Consider the following 14,878-nt stretch of genomic DNA (forward strand, 5'->3'; position numbering starts at 1 on the left):
CTGCTTACTTGTCCCTTTAAGTGTAGTGTCAGATTTATGAATGAACTAAGTTTTGTTGACTTTGAGGACGTGGCGGTTCTCGGCCAATCCAATCAACGGTGCTCCCTTGAAGTGGACCAATCAGATGGCGACATCGCACTCGGCTTCTCGGAGCCTGATTGGTCGGTTGCCGTTTTAGCACAGGAAGCGTATGGGTGTGTTTCCGAGGGGAGGGGCTAATAGCTGCTGCGACGAACTTCCCTCAAGACACCGGTGAGTTCTCTCTGCCAGTTTTTGCTTCGAAATATAAAACCCGGTTAAAATGCGTTTCGTTTTAGGCAGTTGTTCTGAAAGTCCTCATTTTAGTGACTGTAATTATGTGTCTGTACCTTTACTGGACGAGTCAGGGAGTGAAGCTAGCAGCCTATGCTGGGTTAGCCTGGCTGGTGCTACCTTCTTTTGGATAGTAACGGTTGCTAATAAGAAATAACGGTACCAAACTGTAGCTACCGGCCAAAAAACAAGCGTATGATGTGGGTAAAGGTGTGTCGTTTTTAAACAATTAATAATACTGACAAACGTGTTTCAGCAATAGGACAGTGAAAACAGGCTATTCTTCTAATAAGGAAACATATCGATATTATTTCAGTCTCAACCCGTCTACTAATCTATTAGCGCTGGTTAAGTCTTTGCCGTATTTTAAGATATGTGAGTGAATATTTGTCTTTAAAAAAAAAACTCCTGACAGCAATTTACTGTGCCACGTTCATACGTATATTCAGCTTCTAATTAAATAAATATAACGTTACAGCAAGCTTAAACCTACGCAAGCTAATAGAACCGGACACTAACACCATACACGTATGAGCGTTGTAAGTTTTTTTTTCGTGTTGTTTCAAATGACTTAAAAGGTAATTTCATATATATATATTTGTGGCAAAGTTGAACTGTGTGGTTTCTTACTCAGAGGGGCATGTTTAGACTGGTCTTATTGGGTTTAATCCTTCCATAAAACAATACAATCCGTGACAGAACACTCTCATTAACCACTAATCAGCTATTCTCTAAAACATTAAAAATTAAGCTTGATCTTTATAATACATAATTCAACAGTTTCTGAATTGTTTTGTGTGAACGGCTGTGATGAGATACTGAAAATTGTTGAGCTGGTGGTAATATAATGTAAGGGTTGTCAACGATTGCACCACCTGGAAATTACCAGCCACAGCTGGATTCTTTTGCCAGCACAGTGAATCATACATCTCTTGGATTTACAGAGTTGAGTAACCCTAAGTCAAAAGTAGTCATCAGTACTGACAGAAACTATAAACTAACAAACGTGGTGTAGAAATGGAACAAATTACCCCGTCCTGGACAATGACCGCTTCTGTACCTTTTTTTTCCTCCCCACCTCTAGTTTAGATCGTGTTTGCAGGATGGAGCTGAGGCCTCTCATCATGTGCTTTGCCCTCTGTGTGGTTTACGCCACCAGCAAACCCACAGAGAAGAAGGAACGCGTTCACCACGATGAACCTCTCAGCAACCGAGAGCACGACGATGCAGAGAACTTTGACTATGACCATGAGGCCTTTCTGGGACAAGAAGAGGCGAAGACCTTTGACCAGCTCACGCCCGAGGAGAGCAAGGAGAGGCTCGGGTAAGACCGCACCACTTCCTCTTCTGTTAACTGGAGTACTTGGGTTATGTAAAAACTCTTTTGTTAAATCAGTTTTAGTAGGCCCCATGTACTGTAGATTCTCTGCTATTCCAATGACACAGATTCACTTCACCGAAGCAGCAGCAAAGATTGTCTGAGGTGAAAAAATCTAAGTTTCGTATAATCTTTTTTTTTTTTAAATCATGCCTCACTTCATTTATTTTATTTATTTCTTTGTCATACCTTATCTGCTGTTGTACAGTTTTGTTTTATGCACCGCTCTTCGCCCTCCTAATTGCCCTTTGGAGAAAAATAAAGTTTTTTCTGATTCTGATTCTGATCTCTCTGCAGCATGTTGGTTGAACGTATAGATGAAGATAAAGATGGATATGTGACTGCCGAGGAGATGAAAAGGTGGATCAAGCATGCACAGAAGAGGTGGATCTACGATGATGTGGATAGGCAGTGGAAGAGTCACGACCTTAACGAGGATAACGTGGTGTCTTGGGAGGAGTACAGGAATGCCACATATGGATACATTCTTGGTGCGGCGGCAGAAAATATTCATTACATATACTATTTTATTTTTTCCTCACTTTTCTAGACTGAAATTGTGACCTCTGACTTGCAGACGACCCTGACCCCGAAGATGGCTTCAGCTACAGGCAGATGATGGCTCGCGATGAGAGGAGATTCAAAATGGCAGACCAGGACCATGACATGAAAGCCAACAAGGAGGAGTTCACAGCTTTCCTCCACCCTGAGGAGTATGACCACATGAAGGACATTGTAGTGCTGGTGAGTGACTCTCACACCGTTGTTAAATGATGACACCAACACTGAATATTTGTCATCCCTTCTCACAGTTCTGCATTCTGTTTTATTTCCACAGGAAACTATGGAAGACATTGACAAGAATGGAGATGGTTTAATTGACCTGGATGAGTACATAGGTGAGTTCTTACAGCAGCTGTAGTTTACACCTTACGATTTACGGTTGTATTGGGGGCGGCTCAATACGGTTTAGAGAATGCAAGGTTATGTAAAGGACCACTTCAGAAGCGTTTATGTAGTGTGCTTAGTTGTTTAACCTGCCACTGCAAATACTGTATGTGAGAATTTGTATAGGGATGTAACAGCGGTGATGTATAAGTACTCAGTCCCTCATGCCGTCTGTTCCTTACTTTTTTGTTTCATAGGTGACATGTACAACCAGGATGGAGACGCCACAGAACCTGAGTGGGTGAAGACGGAGAGGGAGCAGTTTACTGAATTCAGAGACAAAAACAAAGATGGCAAAATGGACAAGGAGGAGACGAGGGACTGGATCCTGCCTAGCGACTATGACCATGCTGATGCAGAGGCCAAGCATCTGGTCTATGAGTCAGATGTAGACAAAGTACGTACCGTAAAAGATTTTAAATTTAATCAGAATTATGTGTTTCAAATGCGTTTTACTTTGTGCCTCTTTCATTGAGCATTGGTGGAGGTGGATGTGCATGATTGTGAATGATGAGGATAAAACTGTAAAAATGTCTGTAGGCCTCCAAATTAATGAATCAAGATGAGAAACGATGCAAACGCCCAGTGACACAAGTGCAAAAATATGAAATATGCACAAACACTGACATTTATCCTATTGTTCATTAATAGTCAAGTAAGTTTTTATACATTGACATAGTACAGGGCTGATTGCGTGTTTATCTCCCTCTGTCAGGATGGCCGACTGACCAAGGCAGAAATCGTGGATAAGTATGACTTGTTCGTGGGCAGCCAGGCGACTGACTTCGGGGAGGCTCTGACTCGACACGACGAGTTCTAACACCAAACTGCCTCCAAAGACTGTGCGCTCATCTTCTGTACCACCCAGCTCCTTCGACTGTAGAAGTGAGCGGTCTAGACAAGATGAGCTCGCCTAATTCAACGCCACGGACAATAATTTATTTGATTTCTTGAATGTGTCCTATTGTTAACACATTCAAAGTAACGTGTACAAGCTTGGCCAGTGTGTCCTCACATCCACTTGCACCTCAGTTTGGGATATATATATCGCCATCCTTTGCTCTGCTTCCACACACTAAACTTTTCTTGCCCACATCAGGCAAAGGACAAACAGTGTTAGCCTATTTTGATTTGTAATGTTGATTTTATGAATTAGCCATATGTTGTTACAAACCCTTTTACAGAACAACAAAGTTTAAGCTTTCACGACAGAATAGCTTGTCGCACCATTACGTTTTGCAATGCACTGGACTGTTGAGCATAAAAGTTATTAGTGCCCATCTTAATTTGTACAAATCTTTTGTAATTGCACCTAAACTGAAAATGCTACTTGCTCCCTCGTTTGTTGTTTTTCATTTATTGATTGTAATTAGGTTATACTGGAGTATAAGGTGTTTGGAACAAGCATTCAATTAAATATCAAATTCCAGTGACAATGAAGACTAATTTGGCCTTGTGCAATACAGTATCATTAGTGGGACCACAATGTGTTTGATATACGGGTCCTCAGAACATCCATGTCGCCACAAACTGTGCGTCCTTCAGATGCAGCTTGTGTTGTGCATTAGTTGAAGGAATCAAGTTGAATTTAGGGACTGATGGGTTCTTTGTCCTCGAAGCTGCCTCCTTTCTTCTTTCTTATCACCTCAGTAGTGTGTGCGTGTGTGTGCGCGTGTGCATGTGATTCTGTGTGTACATATATTATCTATATTCTCAACGACTGACTTCCTCTTTGTTTGCTGTTTAGTGTGTATTTTTTTGATTGTTATATTTTGTGTTTTGTTTGATTCAACCGAATTATTAACTCATTTGTGTGCCAAGCAAAAGGTTTTCGTCCTATCCTGAGGAAGATGTTTGGAGCAGGGGGGGAGTGCTTCTACCTCCTTTGAACATACCCCTTTCCAAGTTTGTTTGTAACGCTTGTGTTATCACTACAACCATTTATAACCACTGTTAATAATTTTTATGGTATAGTATGATGTATATGACAATGTTTTTTACAGGCTCACCGCAGCGACAAGCCTTTCACTAGTGACTTTACTGTAAATAAGTCGTTGGTCTGCAAACTGAGCACTCTAACAATCAGGTCCAGTTTTTGTGGTTGAGAACAACGTCTCAGTAAAAACAAATAAAATTGGAGCTTTTAGTCTTCTTTTTTTTCTTTGGACTTATTGTGGTCAGGTCTCCTTCGTGAGACAATGGAAAGGAACTCCTCTGTTTCCTGGTTTCCTTCAGACTGTTGACCCAGTGCCCTCAGTGTACATTTAATTTGAAATGAATGCAGATGTTAAGTTTTGCCCATCACTGATCCATATCGAGATAGAGGAACCATGTTTATATAATTTTTTTTTTGTCATTGTGTGATGAGGTGATCCATCACCATGCTTTTGGCCGCATTCATTTTCCCCATCAGCCCTGAACAGTCACACGATTCGTGCCACTGAGGAGCACCACCATAGCATGATGCTGGCATCACTGAGTTTCACCAGAGAGACGCTATCAGGCATGTGATGAGTGATAACATGTGTTTTTACTAGACATGGAGCTTGATTTAACCTCACAAAACCTTTTTTTTTTTTTTACTTGTGCTCTCGGCGTATTTTAAAAGCTGTTTGGCAAATAGGCTGTCATCGCATTCATTTTCCCTATCAGTCCTGAACAGTCTCACGATTCGTGTCACTGAGGAGCGCCCCACAGCACGATGCTGGCACCACTGGGCTTTACCAGAGAGACGTTATCAGGCAGGTGATGAGTGATAATGTGCGTTTTTGCCAAACACAGAGCTTGATTTAACCTCACAAAAACTGTTTTGTGTGGACGAGTGGGATGTATAATATAAACATGCCATCATTATTGCACTTATTCTTTCTCTATTGTGGCAAGCCAACATGACCGCTAACTCTACATGCACAGATGACTGCCTTTTTGAACTTAGACGGATTCCGATTAAGCTCTAGATACAGTACATCACATAGATAGTTAAAGCTAAAAAGAGATGCTGACCACGGTGTTGAGTGTCACAACAAAGCTTATTGAATGGAGACTGATGGGCAAAGATGGCTCACTGTTTGAGTCAAACATCAACTTTACTCATAAAAAGAACAGGAAAATAACGGAGGCAGCATGTAGAGTAGGCAACACAATTAGTCTGCTCTATGTGAGAATTTCAAACAACACAACACAGCACTCGGTAGCTATTGAAAAGGTAAACCTGCACAGAATCAGACAGTGTGCAAACCTGCCAGATGCTTTTTTTCCCCCCCTGCGAATTCCAATGTTGAAGCATTCAGTAGAAAGAAGCTCAGCAGTAATTTTCACACAGGTTGATTTGTTGCGGTGTTACCCTTAAACAATACATTGTTATTATTGATAAACAATCAAAGAGAATACATTTCCATCCATTGTTATGCTACTGTTATATTATGTGACTACGCCGTATACTTGAAAAGTCTACCATAAATATACTGTACATTGCATTTTTACTGCATAGTGTTTTCATGTGAACTCACTTCCTGTTATCTAGCTATGAATGGAGCTACATCATGAATATCATCAGTGTGACTGTGTGCTGTAAAAGTTCCTGGTGTTTTTTTTTTGCTTAAAGTGAGAACATCTTCTTTTATTTGTCCTGCATGTGTCTGCCCTCTTCTTTCATTGCTTCAGCAGTACCTACAGCACAGCAGAACCAGACTGTAGCTGTTCTCTCTTCGATGGCTGTCCGTTGTCCGCCGCCTACTGTCATTCTTCACCTTACCCGCTCCATTTTCGGCCGCCTGCCCCGTCGCTCTCATTGCCTGCGATATCATAGTGACATCACTTACCGAACGTGATAAAAATAGGATTACAACGAGCAATGGCTCTCAGCAGCTCTTCGTCGTCTGGGTCTAACTCACTATCACCCTCACTGTTCTTGTCTGCATCTTCATCTCCCAGAAAACCATCATCCTCTTCATCCCCCAATCCACGGCCATCTTGGGTGTTTCCAGAGTTTGTTGAGGGCCTTCTGTCTTGAGATGGACTACCGGTGTCTGCTGTCACACCTGTATCACCTGACTGGTCTATTTGGTCCAGTGATGTGGAGGGTTCGTCTGCGCTCACGGATGTCGGCTCTGGTGATTCTGGAGGTGTATCAAGCGGAGACGTATCTATATGCACCAATGTGGCTTTTAAAGGGGCATTCTCTGGGGTGGGTGGGGGCGTGCTTGTCTGCTTGGGAAGAGGTGAGGACGTCACAGGCGAATATGGGGGTGTCCTTGCACGAGGCTTGCAGAAGGGCTTGTCAATTTCCGCTGAAGCAATCCGGGTTTGACTGCACGGGACACTGGATTGGGAAGAGGGGCTGGTGACTAGGTCAGTCGGGTCGTCGTTGGTGGTCGTCTGTGAATCTGGACGGGTTGAAGGTGGAGTTCTTCTGGAGTCATGGGTTCCAGGGTCAGGGCTGGTGTTAGATCGTGCATCGATGGGTTCTGGGGTTGTAGCCGCTGGTGTGGTGGTGGTGGTGTTTTCTGGGCACAGAGCAGCATCTTCAGCTATATTTGGAGGTCCCACATCCACAGTAGATGGGTAACAGGTGGGTGAACTAGAGGGGCTTTTGTTTGGTGTAGAAGCATTATTATTATTGGAGGACACAAGGCTACTGCAGACAGTTTCAGTCAGGACAAAGCTAGTGTCATGCACTGCAGTGTTTTGGGTTGAAATAGGTTCTGGACAAGAGGGGAGGTCTTGGAGGACGCAGATGCCTGATTTGTCTGCGAAGCTGAAGGAAGGATTGCAGGTTCCATATTCTTCATTTTTATAGGGTACTTCCTCCATGTGGGGCATAGCACTACGGTGACTCACCTGAGGAGCAACCACAATAATCAGGTCAACATTTATAAGAAGGATAGGTTAGGGTTAGGGTTACAGCAGATTGACAAAAAAAAAGGTCCCTCTTGTTGGAATCAGTCATTCAAAAGTTTTGTTATTGTTACTGTTATACTGTGACAGTAGGTCATTTCAGTGTTATCTGTTCATAAAAGCCACATGATATGAGTGAAAGGTTTGGAAACCGGGAAGGTGAACCTTGTGTCTTAATATTTTGTCCAACTCTACGGCCTGAGTCAAATTAGGACAGTTCAGATATTTAGTCTTCATCAAATCCTCAATATAAGATGAATTTATCAAATAATTGTGAAACTGAAATCATGTCCAGTCAATGTTTCATGCATAAAAGGACAAAGAAAGGTAATAAAACAAATAACTCACCACTGTAAACCACCGTAAGCTCTGTGGGAGTATATACAAGAATACTTCAGAATACATTGGCCAACAAAAGAAATATGAACCTATCATGAAGTCTCTAGTCTGATATGATCTTACCACATTGGGATGTTTCCCCTGGGCCACACAGCCTCTCTCCAGTGGGTCCCTCTTTCCTTTGTGTTTCTTCTTGAGCCACAAAACCACGGACAGGATACATCCGAGTACTGTCATGAACACCATGCTCAGGAACAACGCTTTGCCCACGGCGCAGCCCGTCAGGCGGTCACCTTCCAGTGGACTATATGGAACTGTATTGTACATAAACAAATATTCAAAGAGATTGTTTCAGTCTGCAGGCTCTACCAACGGCTGAACAGCTGGATTTCAGTGTGTGAAAGCATGTGCCCTTACTCAACTGTCCTTCAGGTAACACCTCCACCACAACGGTTGCAAAGGTGGCGTCACCTGATTCCTGGTCCAAGGCCATTACCTGCAAAGTATTTTGACTTTTTAACACTACTGCTCATCATTGCTTAATTTGTTTTATTACTATTATTATTTTCAATCTTCAGTTCTATTTGGACCCATTTTTGTTAACGAGATATCTCAAGAATACTGTAAGAAAATGGAAGTAAGTAATTTCACATACATGATAAATATGGTTAAAAAATGAAGTAATGACATTTTATAAGTAAAAAGTCTTCAACTTTACTCTACAGCACTCCTTCAAAATCCTCATTATGCCAATCAGGCATAACATTATGACCATCTTCCTAATATTATACTAGTCTCTCTTGTGCTTCTAAAATAGTTGTGAGTCATCAGAGAATGCACATGAGCCTTCTGAGGGTGTCATGTGGTGTATGGCAACAGGATGTTATTAGTTTGGGCCTTTGGGTCCTATGTATGTTGTTATGCAGATCAAATACACTTTTTCTATTTCTTTTAGCTCTGGTCAAATGCCAAATCTATGTCGAGTTTGTAGAACTAGATTTTCACCGTTGCTCACCTCAAGGACATGTTTCTGTTTCGGTTTGAGTCGGCTGTTCCTGGCGATCAGGAGCCCCTCCCGTGTGACTTGATAGATGTCCGTGTGATTGGAGGTTGGACTGAAGGTGAAGCCGATCATGGGATTGAAACCCTGTCAATTTTTGAGGAAAGAATAATTGATGGGTAACCAAAACATATCCATTGTTGCACCATTGTGGGTGGACTGTATATGTGTGCATGTCACAGTGCATACTTGGTTAAAGTCTTGATCCAGCACATGTAACATTAGTGCTTTGCTGCCGTAGGTGTTGACCAGGGATGCTGCACTCTGTTCTGCAGTTACAAAGCCGTGATATTCAGGCTTGTCGAACTCTGGATGAAACAGGTTCACTGCCAGAACTCGGACCAACACTGTTGCAACAGAATACTTCCTGGGGTCGTTGTCCTGGTAGGCCTGGGTGCACGACACAGAGGCAGAAAGAGTGGAGAGTAATGAGATTGAAAGTGGGAGTAAGACTGTATATCTTTCCGGTATGACAGTGCACATGAGTCTTACCATGACCTGAAGATAGAGCTCTGGAGCTGTGAGTCTGTCTCTCACCCCTCGAATCAACCTCACCTCTCCTGTCTGTTTGTCCATGATGAAACGCTCATCATCATCGCCTAGTGTGGAGACAGACACAGTAACAAATGTACACATGTAAGCGCAACACATATTATATAGTCTTATGTATCTTCTAATGTACAGTACCTGAGAGAATGGCGTAGCTGACTGTAGAGTTGAGTCCCCTGTCTCCATCCACTGCATGAATGGGACCAGGAGTAAAGTCCAGCACAATGTCCTGCGGCATGACACGACACATTTGTTACTAATCAGATCATCATCATATATACAGGAATCTGAAAGAGCCCAATAATCTAATAGGCTACAATATTTTATGGATCCACTATTTTCACAAACCAGCAACCAAGTCCTCAATCTTTAATTATAAGGACAATATTTCTGGATATGGTGTGTTTGAGGGAGGGTTATAAGCAACTGACCTCCTCCCCTTCTGTGACATTGACTGTGTACTTGGGGCTGGTGCAAATTCGACTGGTCTCATCCTGGAACAGCAGCACGCAGGGCAGGAACTGAGGGTACTGGTCATCTCCATCCCGGACAGTGATGGTGATGTTGGTGCTGGTGTTAAAGTGCTCTGCTGTGTTCATTTCCTGAGGTAACAAGTCATGTAAATTGGTTTAGATTCACAGTCATCAGTCATGTTTTCATTTCATTGTGAGACATGATTTTTTTTTAAAAAAGTGAAAACCTATTAAATTATTGACACTAATTCTAGGACTAATTCTAGGACTCAGCTTTAAAAACAATCAAGTGTGCATACTGAGGCATAGACGGTAACTGTGAGCAGATTTTTGGTCTCATAGTCTAGAGGCTTGGCCAGGATCACCTCCCCACTGTTTGGCAGGTCGACTTTGAAGTACTCCGCATCAGGCTGCAGAACACACAAAAACATAAACAGTGTCAAAGTGCTGTTTTATTTTAAACACATTATTTTATTTTTTTAATTTTTTTTAAGTGGAAAAGTAGAGCTCACTGATGTCGGATCAACTGAGTAAACAAGCTTGTCATTGTCTCCATCAGTGGCCTGGACTGTAAACACCACGGAGTTCACTGGAATCAACTGGAAAACACACAGAGAAGCAGGGTAAGACAGACGGTAGGAGCAGAACTTCAATCTTACATTTTTTTTTTTTTTTATTCTATGCAGCCACTGTAGCTTTGTGTGCATGTGTGTCTGAAAGCGTCGTACCTCGCTGACGGTAAGAGACTGAACTAGCTTGTTGTCTGCAATCGTGGGTAAGTTGTCGTTCTCATTGAGGATCTCCACCACGACCCTGTACACACTCTACAACACAGACAAAAAATCATATGCAAGTTTGGATCGGGAATGACACACTGAGGAATTCTGGGTAAAATTAAGGGAGGAAGTTTACCTGAAGAGTGTCCTCCTCATGGCATGATAACTCGGCCATCAGCACAGGACCTAAGACCTGAGAGAGAACGAGGAAAGAACGGACATGTTCTTCATTCAGAATGATAAAATAGTTCAACATAAATATTTCCATCCCACTCATGATTAAAAAAAATGAATTAAAAAAATATATAACCATGCTTCAAGGTACCTATTTTGTGTTTGTCGTGCATGTCAACGTTTTTACTCTGAATTTACTACTCATATTTTCTCAAAATCAAATTAAATATAACAAATATAAAACTGTAACTTGTTCATCTAAGTTGAATTTTCAATAAAAAATATTAAACACAATATTAGACAAGTGACATGTCATACACTTCTCTTCTTTTATTCAGAAGTTAATGTTTTTTCTTTCATGGTTGCACCATAGGAAAGGACCATCCCATTATTTTAAGTGTGCCCAGAAATGCGCTGGATAAGCTTTTGCCCACATCAGATTCTGCTCAACATGATGACTTCTACATGTGGACCCTCTTGGCGGTGTGCAATGCATACGTGATGAGGATGTAATATGTGGTGTTTTGGGTCTATAAATACATTCTTTATAAGGATTGATTGACAGAACTAGATGGATCGAAAGCCGGGGAGAGTCACACAGACAGCTAATCTGGTTGACCCTATAACAGCTGCCATGATGTAAGACAGCTGGCTGAGAACAGGATGACGGGAAGAGAGATTGTGTTTGGTCCAAGGATGAGGTTGCGGTGGTTTGTTCTAAAATTAGATGCAGCCTCCACCGCACTATTACAACCAGACTCAACAAATCTGGACTGAAACTATCATATTTCAGTTCAGTGTTCAAGAAAGCGTGTCCGGAGCCACTACCTCTCGGTCAAAGACCTTGTCAGCTGACGCGTTCAGCCGGATGTTTCTTTCGTCCAGGAAGAACCAGTCAGCGTCCTTTCCTCTCAGGCTCCACTGAACCCCCTCCATCGAGGTGTCTGCCATGAGCTCGGCGACCACTTCTCCCGCAAGGCTGTTTTCTTTGACTTTTGCGAATACATCCTCTCCGTCCAGGCATCCGGCCCAGCCTGACATTCCTGTGACAAATACAAGCGTGTGCACTGTTTTTGAGACGCGTTAACCCAGACCTAAAGCTCGAGTGGAAGGACTACGACGTGGCTTTACCCGTGGCTGTGTGCAGACATGAGAGGACGAAGAGTGAGCAGACAAAAGCCCTGGGGTTGAGTTCAGTAAGGGCCATGCTTGGCCTCGGTTAGGCCTCAGGAATCAGTTCTGCCTGAGTAAAATGAGAATAAATGTGAAATGTTATTGTATTAAACACACTTGTTGTATAATTGAGTGTGTTACGCTGGACTTAACAGTGCACAGTGTCCTATAATTCCCTCAAATCCTCCTTAAGAGGGTTCCTGTTGGCCTTTCCCCTTTCTGAGAGAAGACCATTCGGGTGGTAGCCTACAATTGCACTTCTCTAAATATTAACCTGTTCATCAGAAATGCTATCCTGACTCTATCCTTTTTTACTGTATTAATCACAACAGGAAATTGCATCTATCATGATCTTGTGAGTGTCTGGTTCTAAGAACAGGACCTGGGGCCTGTAAAAACAGCAACTCTCCTGCTAATGTGGAGTAATTAAACAGAGAAACGCCTTTGTTAACACTCAACCGAAGCGCCTAAGCACTTCTCTATTCTCCAGCCGACTGACCTGCCGTTTCTGTCGTCGTCAAATCCTCTACGGCTCGTCCGTCAGCCTCCATATCCTCCTGACGTGCAGTGGAGGCAGCATCTCTGATTCTTTTCAAAACCCTGAAAAGCCACTAGGCACCATTCATAGGGACCGGCTGATGTTTTCAGGAATGAACAACAACAGATAACACACACACACACACACACACACACAGACACACACACACACACACACACACTCACACACTGACCCCCCCTCCCACATATATTAAAAAGCAGACAGCAGCTTAGGGTGTGTGTCCCGGGATAAGCGTCAGCTCAGAGGCTAAAGCCTGAAGGCGGGGCTTACCTGGCCAGGAACAAAAACTCCAATGAGATTAGAGAAGGCAAAAGCCTCACCGGGGGGTGAGAGACCCAGGTCACAAGTGAATTTAGGAGATTTGTCTAGCACAAAGACACTTGACCTTCAGAGGCGTTTTTGTTGTTGTGCGAATTCAACAATCAGAGCGAACTCAGTGAACTCACTTGTCTTCTACACAGCATGGCTGAGTGAGGTCTCGGCAGCTTGTGTCACACTTTAAACACACCTGCATATTCCAGGGTTTTGTATAGCTACTAGAAGTAGTTCAACAGGTCTGAGCGTGTGCTTTGGCCACTCCGCTTGCGCCCAATGGATTTATTCAATTAGCAATGTGTGACAACTAATGGGGCCTGACAAGGGATTAGCTATCAAACGTCGGCTGTTCATCTTCTGAAGCTTAACCCACATCCTTTTACACACTTGCCCCAGCTTGCTTGGGCGCGCACACGCGCACTCACAGAGACACAGACAAAGTAAAGGAGTATGTCCGCACGTATCTTTAGGGCTCCTCTGATAAAAGCCCGTCGTCTGGCTCCATGAGAAATGTTTTGGTTAGTGCAGGCTTGTTAGAGGTTTCTATTGTTAGACGGGGAGCGGAGGTTGCCTGAGGGGGTAAAAGGGGGAAATTATGAATAATGTGCCATGTGTGCATGGAACAAGCCTTTCCCACATCAAATACATGTTAAAGGGCGCCTTCTGCTTCCTTTTTTTTTCATGCTACGATTCTGCGATAGTGAACTACAGATAAATATGTTTCGTTTACCTCACATCCAGACTTGCTGAAGTGAAGATAAAGAAATCTTTACATCGCTTGCTGTGATTTGACCTGACCACTGGATGTCAGCAGAGATGTGATTAAAACTATGCTTCATGATAACAGTTGGCCATTACAGCTGCAACATCTGAACATCTGTTTTCAAACTCTTTTGTTGTTTTTTTTCCACAGTGGTGTTACATGAAATGGCAGTCATTAAAAAATCATCGGAAATCCTCCCGACGGCAGCTGACTCCTCCGAAGAAAGACGTCTATAAGTTGCTACATTGACTGTGCGTGACACTCATCTATTTCTGCACACGAGGAAGAAGCCTGGTGGGCACGATGTGGGTTTGAGTGCAAATTTTTGTTCCCCTCGGTGTTCAGTTGTGTGGATTTTTCAGTACATTAGTTACTTTACACTCATAAAGTCAGATGTGATCATTAACTACATCCCTTGGGGAAAAGTTTTGCCTTTTATCGAAGTCTTTAATCAAGCCTCTCGGTGTGCAAGTGCCACACCATCCAGAGGGACTGGGTGTACGTTGAAATAACCTCCGAAGCAAATAGAGCAAAACCAGTGGGGAAAACTTTTCATTTACATTATTACAGACTAACTATCTTGAGTCATGGATCAGGTGTTGCGCGGTATGTGGTGGGTGGAAATATCAGATTTGAGTGTGTAGCTTGGATCTCCTTTGATAGATAATGTGTTGTGCGGCAAACAATCTGGCTCCAGAGTGATGAGGGAGTCTTTAGTCTGCTGCATCCATCAAGAAACACCTGGGTGTCCTATCATCCCACAAAAATACCTCATCAAACCATAGGGGCATGTGCCTTTCTGCACTCTGAGCCGTTGGCTATGAGAGCGCACTCAGAGAGAGGCTCTGAAAAAATAAACACAGCAGAGATGGGAAGGACAACAACGTGAGAGAGAAGCCAAGAGTCCTGGAGACAGAGGTGGTGGGGGAGAGAGAGCACAGTGGGATGCACCCTGGGACTGTTTCCAAACTAGTGAAACATGACTACTTGTGTTTACCCCCACCCCGTCTCCCCCTGTCTCCCTCTGTCTCCACACATGCACCCTCTCAACATGCACGCACATATTTTTGGCTGCTTCAACATGGCTCCCCTCCAGTCTCCAGACCAGGTTTTAGCTGATTACCAAAACGGGGGTCCTTGGGAATCAACACCACTGTAGAGTG

General features: G+C 43.1%; 2 protein-coding genes across 2 annotated transcripts; one reads left to right on the forward strand and one right to left on the reverse strand.

Moving 5' to 3' along the window:
* Positions 1–109: 109 nt before the first annotated feature.
* On the forward strand, positions 110–4,789 carry calub (calumenin b). The gene is made up of 7 exons (XM_047595543.1): positions 110–252; positions 1,397–1,636; positions 1,988–2,181; positions 2,268–2,434; positions 2,529–2,589; positions 2,836–3,035; positions 3,354–4,789. Exons 1-7 carry the CDS (start codon positions 191–193, stop codon positions 3,456–3,458), a joined length of 1,029 nt encoding a protein of 342 aa, XP_047451499.1. The 5' UTR covers positions 110–190; the 3' UTR covers positions 3,459–4,789.
* A 1,446-nt stretch (positions 4,790–6,235) lies between these two features.
* LOC125014467 (cadherin-related family member 5) lies at positions 6,236–12,809 on the reverse strand. Its single transcript, XM_047595542.1, has 16 exons — positions 12,578–12,809; positions 12,037–12,148; positions 11,734–11,948; positions 10,868–10,924; positions 10,684–10,779; positions 10,468–10,554; positions 10,255–10,365; positions 9,914–10,084; positions 9,621–9,711; positions 9,426–9,532; positions 9,123–9,323; positions 8,889–9,020; positions 8,291–8,369; positions 7,997–8,187; positions 7,883–7,903; positions 6,236–7,477 (listed from the first exon to the last, which is right to left on the reverse strand). Exons 2-16 carry the CDS (start codon positions 12,110–12,112, stop codon positions 6,452–6,454), a joined length of 2,661 nt encoding a protein of 886 aa, XP_047451498.1. The 5' UTR covers positions 12,113–12,148; positions 12,578–12,809; the 3' UTR covers positions 6,236–6,451.
* Between the last annotated feature and the right edge of the window lie 2,069 nt (positions 12,810–14,878).

Source organism: Mugil cephalus, chromosome 10 (assembly GCF_022458985.1).
Source record: "Mugil cephalus isolate CIBA_MC_2020 chromosome 10, CIBA_Mcephalus_1.1, whole genome shotgun sequence".
Lineage (NCBI taxonomy): Eukaryota > Metazoa > Chordata > Actinopteri > Mugiliformes > Mugilidae > Mugil > Mugil cephalus.